The sequence below is a fragment of the Delphinus delphis genome, chromosome 3 (genome assembly GCF_949987515.2).
Source record: "Delphinus delphis chromosome 3, mDelDel1.2, whole genome shotgun sequence".
NCBI classification, from domain to species: domain Eukaryota; kingdom Metazoa; phylum Chordata; class Mammalia; order Artiodactyla; family Delphinidae; genus Delphinus; species Delphinus delphis.
Genome location: NC_082685.1, coordinates 71,724,958 through 71,739,096, shown reverse-complemented (window position 1 = coordinate 71,739,096; position 14,139 = coordinate 71,724,958). Strand labels below are relative to the sequence as shown.

General features: G+C 36.5%; 1 protein-coding gene across 5 annotated transcripts in view; it reads right to left on the bottom strand.

The window, feature by feature from the left end:
* CEP120 (centrosomal protein 120) overlaps positions 1-14,139 on the bottom strand; it is a 79,306-nt gene that overhangs the window by 27,390 nt on the left and 37,777 nt on the right. For all 5 annotated transcript variants that reach the window (XM_060008950.1, XM_060008951.1, XM_060008952.1 and 2 more), the window contains 6 exons: positions 13,157-13,253; positions 12,900-13,052; positions 12,252-12,341; positions 8,265-8,357; positions 7,044-7,205; positions 3,397-3,519 (listed from right to left, as the gene is read on the bottom strand). In XM_060008950.1, the coding sequence (XP_059864933.1) occupies positions 3,397-3,519; positions 7,044-7,205; positions 8,265-8,357; positions 12,252-12,341; positions 12,900-13,052; positions 13,157-13,253 (718 nt within the window). The remainder of the gene's footprint in view (positions 1-3,396; positions 3,520-7,043; positions 7,206-8,264; positions 8,358-12,251; positions 12,342-12,899; positions 13,053-13,156; positions 13,254-14,139) is intronic.

The following is a 14,139-nucleotide window of genomic DNA, read 5'->3' as shown; positions in this document are numbered from 1 at the left end:
CAAAAATGGAGAATGAAGAGGTTGTCCAGAAAAGAACGAAGCAGAATCAACAAGACTTTGCAATTAAATAGATTTTGGGGTAAGAAGAGGAACCAAAAATAGCATGGCATCTGACAAGCTGCAGAAACATTTAATGAATTCAGAAACGCTAGAGGAAAGCAGTTAATACCCTTTTCAACTCAATTTTTTTTAACCACTCTTATTCTTGTCTCCAAATTTTCTATATGCACCCTTCTGCCTCTTGAATAGTCATATCAAGGGCTGAATTTTATATCTATGGTCCAACCATCCCCATCTCTCTTAAAGCTTCAATTTCTCCTTGCTGTTAATTTCTTCTCCTTAATCTAAAAATATTCTCTGATTTTCCTACCTCTAAATAAGCTTTTCTCAAGAGCTTTAGGCCCTTGGGCTACATTTTTTCTTGTCTTCTGAGGTTTTTTGAAATTTTTTTTTTTATTATTTTTTAAATTTTTGGCTGTGTTGGGTCGTCGTTGCTGTGCGTGGGCTTTCTCTAGCTGTGGTGAGCGGGGGTTACTCTTCGTTGCGGTGTGTGGTCTTCTCACTGCGGTGGCTTCTCTTGCGGAGCACGGGCTCTAGGTGCACAGGCTTCAGTAGTTGCAGCACACAGGCTCAGTAGTTGTGGTTCACGGGCTTAGCTGCTCCTCAGCATGTGGGATCTTCCCGGACCAGGGCTCGAACCCATGTCCCCTGCATTGGCAGGTGGATTCTTAACAACTGCACCACCAGGGAAGCCCTTTTCTTGTTTTCTTTTCAAAGCCAAACTTTCTATAACCTTCTGCAATTTGGCTTCTTAAAAAATCAGTGACCTCTTAACTGCCAAACACATGGGGGGGTCTTTCCTCAACCACTCTTGACTTGCCCATCATGAGAGATTACTTTCACTTCCTCATTCTTTAAACTCCCCCTTTCCTTTTGGGCACAGCACTAGACTGTTTTTATTACTTCTCTAAATCTCATTAGCCTCCTTCCTCAACTCTTGATTGTTCTCAAAGCTGAACGTCCCCCTAAGTTTTATCATCAATTAGCCTTCCTAAACACTCCTTAAGCAATTGCATATACCTGTAAGCTGTTACTTTATTCAAATGCCTCTCAAATCTGTTTGTCTAGCCCTATTCTCTCCGTACTGTATTTTCTCATTTTTTAACCATTTAGTTAACTCCTTCACTTAGATTACTGCATTAGCATCTCAAATGTAGTATGTCTAAAATCTGAATTCTCTACAACTTCCATCCCTCCAAAAAAGTTCATCGAAAATCTTCATTTCTCTTAATATTAACATCCATTAAGCCAATCTTATAAATTGGCTTACAAAGAGTAATCTTTGACTTTTCTTACCAGATGAAATATGAATTCTTTAAGCAAACATCTAAGCTCTTCCCTCATATGGCTGAAAATTACCTTTATTTCCAGCATTCTCTTATCAGGCCTACACTTATTTTAAAATTACAGCTGACATTTGCACAATGCAGGGGTATGAATGCTAATCCTCCATGCTGTCAAAAAAATGCCTATAACTTTACAGTTGGCCCTCTGAATATGTGGTACCGCATCTGAGGAATCAACCAACCACGGGTCATGTGGTACTGTATTTTCTGAAAAAAATCTGTGTATAAGTGGACCCTCACAGTTCAAACTCATGTTGTTCAAGGGTAAACCATACTACTATAATGATTAGACTCTAGGTTCTAGTCAAGCAGCTATCCAAATATGCAATAGATATTTTAATCTTTTTTATACTTTTGTTCAGTACTTCTTTTTGGAATAACCTCACCCACATATTTACCTATTTAAAGTTTCACCTATTCTTAGGCTCCATATACAATGTCATTCCTTCTTTATACTTAGTGTGTTGATTTCAGAAGTTGACTTTGTTTTCCCTTTGGACTCATGGCATTTAGCAAGAGAAAGTTAGACGATATCTGCTCGTTTGCCTTTTGCTTTAATTATTTGGGTATGTTCCTCGTCTCCTTCTGTAACTTGTGATTTACTTGACGGTATCCTGAACATTTCTGAATCATTCATAATGGCATTTAGCATGGTATCATAAATAGCATACAACTTTGCTGGATAATGAAAAACCAACTCTATCAATCAGCATCCTGCCAGGAATCTAGAAATCAGAAGCAATTTAATACAGGAAACCGGTTCAACAGATAAAGGAAGAGCAGAAAGGCCAAAGAGGATATGGTGAGGCAACCCAGTAATCAGCAGCAGCAAGAAGCCCCCACCTCTCCTAGGTAGGAGGGACTACAAAAAGGTACCAGGAAATAGTAGTTCTTAATACAAGCAACCCACAAACTGGGGATGTCCAGTGGGCTAGAACCACAGTGGAGACTGACTAAAGGAAGCTGGAGAAGTGATGGCTGGTGGGAGATGGAACCATAAAAAGATGTAACTACTGCCAGAGAAAATAAGGGAGGTAGAGAGACAGAAAGAGAAGAAAGAACTACTCTGGCATCTTCCCAACTCCTATCTACCAATCTTCTGTTAGTGTCCCCTAGTGGCTGAATCTACAGAAGAGAAAGGGCAAGGAAGCCTTCACTACAATGCTGAGTGGGAACAGACAGGCAATGGCTGCCACGACAATTAAATCCTTAAGCTTCTAAAGCTTATTTTCCTGTTTACTATTAACTCTGTTATTTTCTTAAGTATGCTATATCTTTTTAATAATGCCTAAAATTTATCAAACTCTAAAATGCAAGAGCTCATATTGTCAAACTTAGATTGTCTGTTGGATATTACACATTTTTTAATGCCTAGAACTTGAACATTCTGTCTGTGGGGAATCCCAATATAAATGAGAGTCAGGACCTGGCTTCCAACTGCAGAAAGCAAAATAGGATGGCTATCGCTTCTTCCAAACTAAGAGTAGAGTACAGACCTGTGATTTAAATGCGTGCTCCTACCTGAGACAGTGAATCTAAAGGGCACTAATACGGAGAGAGGGTATTCACAATGGCTACTGCAAAACTGAGAGTTCAACAGCCTAACACTAGAATCAGGGGAGACAGAATCCAGGGACATGGCAGTCATGGCACCAACAGTAGCATCCTGAGTAGACTGTTTTATGACAGGATGGGCCCATGACTTGCTTCCCCCAGGTTTTTTAGCTTTCTTGACAGGTTTGTGAATTCCTCTAGTCCAAGAGTTACTCAGTTCTGTTGTCTGTAACCAAGGACTGTAGTATAAGCTATAACTGATAAAAGCTATGAAATTCAAGTATTGACAATGTCATGTGCCTCAAATTCTCTGATATGTTATTTGGTATCAGAATACTACAGTTAAATGTTATTACATTGTATATTCAAGTATCATTTTTTATTTTATAAATTTACCAGTAAGGCTAGTTAAATTGCCATAAATTGACATGGGTACCTTTTCCAAAGTGAGAAGATTTATTTCAGACTGTAGCCGAATTTCTGGTTTGCTGCTTTGCTGATCCTTGAACTGATGGAACTCTTTTTCCAAAATCTTATACTTATTTTCAGCATCATTGAGCTGTATTAAAAAAAATTATAGCCACTTTAAAACAGCAGTACGCAAAGTTTAGTATTACAGAATTCAATTCAATAGTGTCATTTTTTACTTTAAGGCATGTTTATATTAGAAAATTTAGAAAATAAAGTATAACGAAAATTAAGATCTCCAGTAATCTTAAAAATTCAGTAAATCAACAATATACAATTGATTACAATACAATTGTACAATTGTATTGATTAACAATACAATGCAATCGATTAACAATATACAAAACCTTTTTAGGAGTACGAAATTTCTTATAAAACCAGTATCTTGAGAACATTTTTGTTAAATTTTGGATGGCAAATGGAAAAGTCGGTTTATAAAAATACTGAAAATAATTTTTAAAAATGCAACATGTAAGATTGAGCATTATACCTGATTATCGATGAAAGCATTATACCTGATTATCGATGAAAGTAATTTTAATGCAGTATTATTTATTGTTCCTATAATTTGATACTGTATGAATTTCATAATTCCAATGCTATTACAACTTACAGATTATTTGGCCCAGTCCCTTCATATTTATAGGTAGGAAAATTGAGGATCAAAGAGCTAAATTACTGAGGCAGTGCCAAAGAGCTAGTGAGCTAGTCACTAGGAGACGAATGAAGAGAATTCAGATCTTTTCATCCCCTGGAATGATGCTCTAATGAATAGTTCCTTAAATTAAAAAAAAAAAAGAGAGAGAGACTGCCTTGACTAAACACTGTAATTTCCCTTAGAATGGTTTCAAAACTACCAAGAAAAAGAAAAAAAGATATAAAGGTATTTTTTTTTAATGTGGGATTTTTCTAACCAAATGCAAAGAAGCACTGTTTAAAGATGCTTTCTGAAAACATACACCAATATGACTAGCCATCTTTAGATAACCCAATTATCTCTTTAAGACTAAGACTTAACTAAATGCGAAATACTGAGAAAACTGGTGGCAAAAATGGAACTTAAATTACCAATAATAAATTCTTGTTTTATGCTAATAATTATCAATAATTCTAATTAGGATTTATCTAGCATCTTTAGGTAATGAATATCCCACACATGGAAATTTTCCATATAACTGAAGTTTACCTCTTTGAACATGTAAATTTTGTTTAAAGTTGAATAGAAACCTCTCTAAAGAATCTGTCACATTTTTGTTTTAAACAAAAACTAATAAACTTAATATTTGGCATTTTTTTGACCATTCAGGACATTATCAATCTACTATTAAGAATTACTAATCAAGCTACTAGGCATACTGGGTTCTTTTTCCTTTGCTAAGTGGCCTATAAACTACATTGATTTTTTTCAGTTCTGATAACTGCCTTTACATATTTGAATATATATACTTTATCTTCATCACCTTGCACTGACAGTGTATCTATCTGTCCCTTCTACCTGTCCAGTTAGAATTGTGTGTATAGTACATGTAACCTGGTTCAGAGTAAGGGCCTAAAAAGTTTTCTTATATATAAAAGGGGAAATGTTTACAGTCATGGACTTTGCAATTTGGGCATCCCAGAAACTTCTGCTGCCCACCACAGTTTTTTCCCCAGGTCTTAGCTTATGTTTTAGAAGTGCCCCGGGGAATTTTTCCACAATACCAGTTCTTCCCGCCAAGGTTCTTCCCACAACGTTGCCAGGGTTCTTCCCACAACATTGTAAGCTAATTATACCAGTCTGGGACAGGGTGGACACATGGATTTTTTCATGAGCTCCCCCGGTAATTCTAATACATGTTAGAAGCCTTTGTTCTAGATGGCTGAATCTCCCTGATAAGTGGTAGAAGAGATGCATTACCGGCGAATCCCATCACAATTGCCCACTTTTACAACTTTATCTTTCATAAATTTACATGTGACCACCACAATAACAATCAAATTTATATTTATAACCACCTAAATAATATGATCTTAACTGACCCTGAACTGCTATGGAAACTATTCTTCATGCCAGGATTTACTAAAGACTTCAGAGGCATTCATCATACATATCTAATCTACACTGAAATGTTTCAAGACAGATAGATAAGCTTCATTTTTAAAAGCCTGAGCCTTCCTTTTTCCAGCAGATATTTATTAAGCCCCTATTATGTGCTGAAGACTGGCTGGGCTCCAGGCATACAAACAGAAACCAAAACAGTTTTATGGAACTAATAATCTGACACTGATCAAATTATCACACTAATGAAAATAAAAACAAACTGCTATAACATATCATAAAGAAATAGAATAAGAGAATAATACCCCAAGAAAACATGTGACAAAAACTTGACCTAGACTTGGACAGCAGGGGTCAGGGAAGATTTCTCTGGGAAAGTGATGCCTCAGCTGGAAACTGAGGGGTTAGTACAGTTCACTAGGCCAAGAAAAAGCAGCACACACAAAGATCCTAAGGGTGAAGCATGCATGGTATGCCTGAGGACCTGAAGAAGACGAGTGTGGCTGGAGAGCACACAGAAAAGGTGAAAGAGTGGGAGACGAGGTGAGAGAGGTAGGCTGGGTCCAAACTATGCAAAGACTGGTAGGGCTAGGTAGTAATTCTGATCTTTATGAGCATTAAGACAACCCTGAATTTAGAGGAGGGTGTCATGATTCCAAATTTCAAAAATATCACTCAGGCTGCGACAGGAAGAACAGGTTACAGGGGTCCATTACTGACACAAAGAATACTTACAGCAAGGTCAAGTATGGACAGGAGGATCATGGTGGGTTTTAAATGCCTTTAAGACACCCAAGTAGAGATGTCTAAAAGGCAATGAGATAAATGGGTTGAGAGTGCAAAGGAAAGGTTTGGGATATAAATGCACAAGTCTCAGAGATACAGATTGTCTCTGAAACCACAGGCACGAATAAGATTGTTTAGCACAGTGTAAGTCTGGAGCTTGGAGGAAGTCCAATATTTAATGGCTAGATAAAGGAAAATAAACCTGCAACAGACCTGAGGCATGGCCAGAAAAGTAGAGAAAAACAAGAAGAGTGATGTTATAGAATTGAGAGAAGAGAATATATAAGAACAACAGTGTTGATGTTGTCAATAAGTTTGTCAGTAAGTTTGAGTAAGATGAGAAATGAAAAACACCCACTGGTGGCTTCTCTGACAACTGGCTGGCTGGGACAATGGGGATGGAAAGCTGAGGTGGATGGGTTGAGAGGTGAGAAAATGGAAAGGAGCACAGACAATTCTCTCATGAAATTTGGTTCTTAACTGAACTTGGTCCAGTGATATATGAAGAATATCTACATTTGCTCAAAGGAGCAAAAAATTTTAAGATGAGAGTTAACTAAAATATAGCACAATCTCATACAAATAATTATAAGGGAAGTAAGATTATTCCAATATAGTCCTCAGCTTTCAGGAAAAGAAGATCCAACTTACATTTGACTCTCAGTGTAGTAAATGTGATTAATAATCCAAATTACTGGGAATTTTTATAACTCCTTAGTGAATGATTTCTATTATTTCTAGAATGCAAATAAACTCTAAGTTTAAAGAGATGACAGGTATTTTCATCCAACCTGTTGCTGAAGTCGGTGTTTATCCTCTTCTAGTTGCTTCATCTTCAACCTTTCTAGTTCTACTTGGTGAACACAATCTTCTTTGGCCCTACGGATAGAGTCCTGGAGTTCTTGCAGGTTCCGTTCACGTTCTGATTTCAGTTCCCTTCTTTCTCTCTGAAGCTTAAAACAGGTACATCTTTAAGAGGCTGACCTATTACTACCTGCATTATACTAGTCAATATTCTATTACCCTTATATATGGTCAAATGTTCAGAATATTTTATGAAGTGATTTTTATATCATTTTCAGGTATTAGAGAGTTAATGTTTAAGTGTACTAAATTATAAATTTTCAATCATTTACTCCTAAAATACAAAGTATTATCCCAAAATCCATATATGATGCATAAATTCAATTGAAAAGGCCCTAAATGCTTAAAACCCCTATTTGAATAAACCCATTTTATTATGTAAGCAAATATGCCCAAGTTTCTTCACGTCTTTAGAAACTTCTTATTTTTTACCTAATCACATAGAAGATAACAAAGCCTTAGTATTAGGAACAAATACACATTATGTTTAGGTTTAACAATCTAAATCAATTTAGAAATTGCCGAAAATGTGCAGAGATAAGGCTAGGGTGATATGCTGAGAAAATTTTAAGAAACATTTGGGTAAGGAAGGGGCATATAATATTTCACAAGGAAGAAATTCTAATAATTTGAGGTGAACTTTATAGTAATTTAAAAAAGTAGTTAGGGTACAATTTAATAAGACCTAACAAAAATGCTAACTAGGCATGGTACTAACGTAAGTTTATCCTTTCTTGGGATCTAATCTTCAATAGGCAAGAAGGAGGTATAGTCCCTTCTTAGTGAAATACGAAATCATGATTCTAGGTCCCTGAGCCTACACTACATTTTCTCTTTTCTCTAGGTAGTGCAACTATCCATTCCTTCCACATAATTGCAAAGGTAACCAAAAATCTCCACTATTGCAAAAGTCAGCCAAAGCTGACTGAATAATAGTTAAGAATTTCAAATAACAGTTTTCTACCTAATTCCTCACCTTCTAACATATAAAACATGCTTCACCTAGTTGAATAGCAGTTTTCTCCATAATGTCTGAAAGACTATTTCCATGAAATATACTTTATACAGTACAAAGGAAAAACAAATGAATGGTATGAATTTAATATATGGATTCTGTGAAATAAAGGCATGATAGATGAATAGAGTACCTCTGATTCTGCAAGGGCCAGCTGCTGCTCTCGCTTCTCCAAGTCAACTAGGGTTTTTTGAAGTTTTCCTTCGAGAACAGTATATTCAGCAACCTAAAATATAATAAAAGTTATCTTTTCCCCAAATTCAAAACACAAATTCAAAAATGCATATATTATGATTTTACTGAAACAGAGGATCTGAGACTAGGAAAATCATGAATTACATATACCAATTCAAAGCAGAAATTCTTTCCACTATACTCTAAGGAAGGAAGCCAATCTAGCTTCTGCTTGGGTATCTCTAGTAATATTCAGTCTCCTGAGGAAGCCCTTCTCCCACTGGGTGGTAAGTTAGACTGCCAGTAAAATCTTGTGTTTTAGTAAAAACTTAGCTCCTTAAAAATCTGCCTTGCTCAATATTCCAGTATTTTTCTGAAGCCCTCTTAGTCACTTATGCTCTTTCTCTGGAACTAAGACTGGTGATAGGCCAGCTATCACCAATCAGTTTCAAGTCAGTTCTCCTATTATTGAGATCTAGTCCTTTATTACAGTTTAAACAACTGAGTTCTTAATTGCTTCTGAAGCTACAGTTCCTGCTTGGGACCTTAGCCTAGTACGCCAATTTGTACAAGCCTGAAGTCCTGCTCTGCTCTGTCTTTAAGGATGTGAGTCCCATTAAGGATACAGGTCTACCTGCTTGGCCTGTATAGGATCCTCTCTCATGGTTTTCTACCTTTTAGTTCAGACTGATCATATTTACTAGGACTTTCTGAACCAAATTTTCTGTCCTCCTCACCAACAAGTCTCCAGGTCCCAGGCCCCAACCTGATTTTCTCTTTACAAGCCTGGGTTTGATGCTCGTTAGAAGCCCTGTTTTTAAGCCTTTAATCCTGTTTCTATCCCTTGGGAAGAAAAAAAGTATCTTCACATATTTGACTCCAGTGATAGCCATCATACATCCTCCTAGTCTTTTTTCCTCCAAGATAAGCACAAGCGTCAACTATTATTCACATGTTACTATTTCCACATCCTCTAATACTTGTATTTAATCTGGAGTCTACATTCTAAACTAAGTCCTTTCAAAAATATGGTACCCAGGGGGCTTCCCTGGTAGCGTAGTGGTTGAGAGTCCGCCTGCCGATGCAGGGGACACGGGTTCGTGCCCTGGTCCGGGAAGATCCCACATGCCGCAGAGCAGCTGGGCCCGTGAGCCATGGCCGCTGAGCCTGCGCGTCTGGAGCCTGTGCTCCGCAAGGGGAGAGGCCACAACAGTGAGAGGTCTGCCTACCGCAAAAAAAAAAAAAAAAAGGTACCCAGATGTGATCTCACTAGTTCAGAGACTAAAGAATGTGCACTGCTAAAGACAGGTCAACAAATGTCTCCTAATTTTAACTCCATCTAAAATTGCATTTGCTATCTGAGGATCCTAGTCACACTGTTCATTATGTCAAAGAAAATCCCCAAGGTCTTTGTTTTTAAACTTGGAATAACTACACCCATTGTCCAAGTGAATGTTTTACTCTGACTACAGAATGACATTTTTCTTTATTAAACTTTATTTTGATGATTTAGCTCAACATACCAACCAAACAAGATCATTTATTAATTCTGTTAACTCTACCACTGATTTTTGGTTCATCTTTAAATTCTTAACCAAATCACTAATATAAGTGTGTCAAATTCTGAGTGCCACATGTAAAAAAGCCTTATAGAAAGACAGGTAAACAGGATGGGGAGGAAGTATTCAAACCATATGTTCGTCCTCTGGCAACCCAAACATCTTATCCATGTACCATCACAGATGCGAAGTACTCCCAAATTTATTTTGCAAACTCAACCCCCCCTCCAGAGTTGCAGACCTGTAAATCCAAATACCTGCTGAACATGCCAAGAGTCCCCATAAATCTCAAACTCAAAACTATAAAACCTGAAATCATTCATTATCCTTTTAATTTTTTTTTTTTTTGCCGTACACGGGCGGGCCTCTCACTGTTGTGGCCTCTCCCGTTGCGGAGCACAGGCTCCGGACACGCAGGCTGAGCGGCCATGGCTCACGGGCCCAGCCGCTCTGCGGCATGTGGGATCTTCCCAGACTGGGGCACGAATCCGTGTCCCCTGCATCGGCAGGCGGACTCTCAACCACTGCGCCACCAGGGAAGCCCTATCCTTTTAATTTAAACAAATATTTATTGTATACGTAGCAGATGCTGGGCAAAACAAAGTCATGTGGAATCTATACTCTCAGAGAAGACAAACTATAAACAAAGAAGTGAGTATTTAATATAATAGTAGGTAAATGCTACGAAGAAAGTAAAGCAGAATGAGGGAACAGTTAGTGCCTGGGGGCAGGGGAAGAGAGCAGTATTTTGGATACAGTGGTCAGAGAAGGCCTCGCTCACATTACTCTGAGCAGAAACCAGAAAGTATCTCTGAAAGAAAAGCAGTCTACAGATCCTGAGGAGAGAGGTGGCTTAGCATGTTTGAGGAAATACACAGAGGCCAAGATGGTTAGAATAGACTGTGTGAACAGAAGGCTGACAGAAGATGAGGTCACAGAGAAAGTGAGGGGACAGATTACAAAAGGCCTTGTAGGTCCTGGTAAGAACTTCGAGTTTTATTCTAAATGTGATGAGGAGTATGATGTGTTTTAAGGAGGAGGAGTACATAATCTGACTTCCTCTACTCTTGGCTGATATCTCAAGCTACAGGGGTCAGTAATGGAGGACAGGATACCAAGTTAAGAAGTAAATGCAGAGACTCCGCAGTGCCAATGCAGGGGGCGTAGGTTTGATCCCGAGCGGGGAAGATCCCACATGCCGCACGGTGCGGCTGAAAATAATAATAATAATAAAAATAAAAATAAATAAAGAGGTAAACGTAGTTATCTAGGAAAGCGATTGTGATTGCTTAAACTAGTAAAATAGTATGAGAACGTTACAACAGTGTTTGTCCATTTCCTCACTTCCATACTTTGAGTTATTTTCATCATATATTTTGCTTTTACATATAAGCATCAACATTGAAAAACACATCAGTCACATTAAAAAATGGCTCAAAGATTAACTTGTCTTAAAAGCTAAATGTGCTGTATCATCTGAAGGCTTACTGTGATAAGATGCATACCGTAAGCCCTACAGCAATCACTAAAAAAAGAAATAGATATTGCTAATAAGGCAACTGTAGAAATAAAATGGAATCATAAAAAAAAAAAAGAAAAATTCAATGAATGCAAAAGAAAGCAGGAAAAGAGAGAAAACAAAGAATGTATGGGACAAATTGAAAACCAAGAGCAAGATAGATTTAAACCCAAGCACGTCAATAATTAAATATAAATGGCCGAAAAAAACTTTAAAGAATTTTCTAGTCCATACCCTGTCCTGTCTCTTGATCTAGTGTAGCAACTACCCTGCCACGGTCTTCTCCCATTTATAGACATTTCATTAACCACTAATATGAGAGTATTTTTACAGACTTGAATTTGGAATATTTTAGACAAGTCTAATTTTCAGGGTTGTTTTACTCAATACCTTGAGTATAAATAGATAAATATTAAATTTTGGCTTTCTGGAATAAGATCAGATGGTCTCACGTTATCATTCTAAAAGATGTGACTTATAACATTTCATGATTCAATCTTTTAAAACAGCTTAAGAGTTTTTGGTCCTTTTTATTAACTAATAGATTATAATGTAATATATATACTTAAATGTTCTATTTTCTTTTTAAATACAGAGATAGGCTTCTTCTCTAAAGTATTCACTTTCTATATTTATTCACTTTTTGAACAGGTAATAACACATTTGCAGGGTTCAAAATCTAAGGAGTACAAAACAACTTACAGTGAAAACCCTTCTTCCTATCCCTGACCCATTCATTCACTTTATCCAAGCCAATATATAACCACTATAATTAGTTATTCCTTCCAGAGATTTTCTTTAATGTATATAGAAGATACTATCATTAATATTCTTTCTTTCCTCCTTCAATTTTTATAAAAGTCATTACCTTTTTCTTTACTAGTGATTCCCTCTCTCGGTCCCTTTTCTTCCATTCCTCTGCAAGAGCTTGCATATGAGCCAGTTCTTTCTGCTTTAGCTGTCAAAGGAAGAAAAATAAAGTAAAAAAGAGAAACCCTAAATATTTCAAATAAATAAACCAGCTGTTTTCAGTTAAATAATTAATATTGATCATTATATATTTCTTTCAGACATTCCATTTTATTTAAAACAAAACAGAGGATGCCTGAGGTGAGTAATACCCATATGAGTATAATTCAGGACAGTATAAAGTTAATAGCTGTTTTCTACCTCTCTTGTTTAACAACTAATGATTCCAGCTTCCAGGAGGGTATGATAAATGAGATCTTGAAATTAAAAGAAACCTTCAAGTCCTTAACCTCTGAATTCTAACCTTCAGTGCTAATTTTGCCCACAAATCATGGAGAAAGTTTAGGAGAATCCTTTCTGAGTGGCTTCTGTGAAGCTGTCACATTTTGAGTAATTTTTAATTCTTCATTTTTTTAAAGAGTAAGGCATTCTTGAATTCAAAGAGACTAGACAGAGTACCAATGGAAAAGGGAGAAAAGCCTACTATGGAGAAGGGAAAATATACTAAATAGACAAAAAATCTTTTACGTAACATTTAAAAAGTAACCTGATTTTCAAAAATGTCTTCCTGCATCTCTTTCCACATTTCTAGCTCAAGTGCTGCTTTGTACTCTAAGGTTTCACGAGGCTCTGTCTGGATTTCTGAAGGACAAGGTGCTGGAGGAACAGAAGATGGCTTTTGTTGTACAGCAGATACACCCTAAGATATGAATGAAAGAAGCATACTAAAACAAACACACTCACGCATATATACACGTTAGGTCTGTTTTAAAGAATAATTTCATAAGATTCAATGACATATACCTGAGATGAATCAGACACAAAAATCTCACGCATTTTCACTAGTCCGTAATCTTCTAAAGTCACTGTGTAAGAAAGATCTACTATCCTGTTATTTGACCTACAAATGAAATCAGAAATATTTTAAAACTCATGGAAACACTTTTACATTATTTCCTTTTACTTCCCCAATGCTAGAGCACTGAGTAGACAGCATGTCTTGCACCTGACACTTGCTGCTCAAAGTGCAACAGCTTCTGCAGACTTCAAGACCTTCTATATATGTGATATTATATGATCACAAACACAGTATGAAGTACATACTTACATTCACTACAAAATGACCTACAACAGTTACAGATTTGAAAAAACTGAACAGTATAAAAAAGAAATTTTATATCTCACTGCCCACAGATAATCACTGCTAAAATTTCATTTCCTTCCTCTTTTTTAGATCTGTAGATACACATGTACTCATGCACATAAAATCATACAGTTTTGTCCTTTTTTCCCCATTTATCCTCCTGCATTTTCCTCCTGTGTAATGACAAACATTAATTAAAAAATATAATTTTTAATGCCTGTAAAACACACTAATGAATTTATGTAGTAAAATTTTAAAAACTTAACAATTCCCCTACTCAATTATATATAGATTATTCTAGACTCTTTTTCTACTTTGCCTGGAATGAACAGCCTTGTTCATAAATCTTTTACTGGATATGAGCACTGCTTCAGGATTAAATCCTAGAAGTGGGATAATTATGTTACTTGTATTATAACGAATACCTTTCTGTATCACAGAACCTGAATGCAGCATTTACCATTAAATAAAAGGACAATGTTAGAGGAAAATAAAATTCTACCAACAAAAAAATGTGGCTTTGTTTAAATCAAACAAAGCTTTAATGAATGGATCCCACATGATTAGAACTCTTAATAACTTTTACATTTTCTTCTTCTAATGTCAGATTTCAGAAGAAATGAATAAAATAAAATGAAGTGCT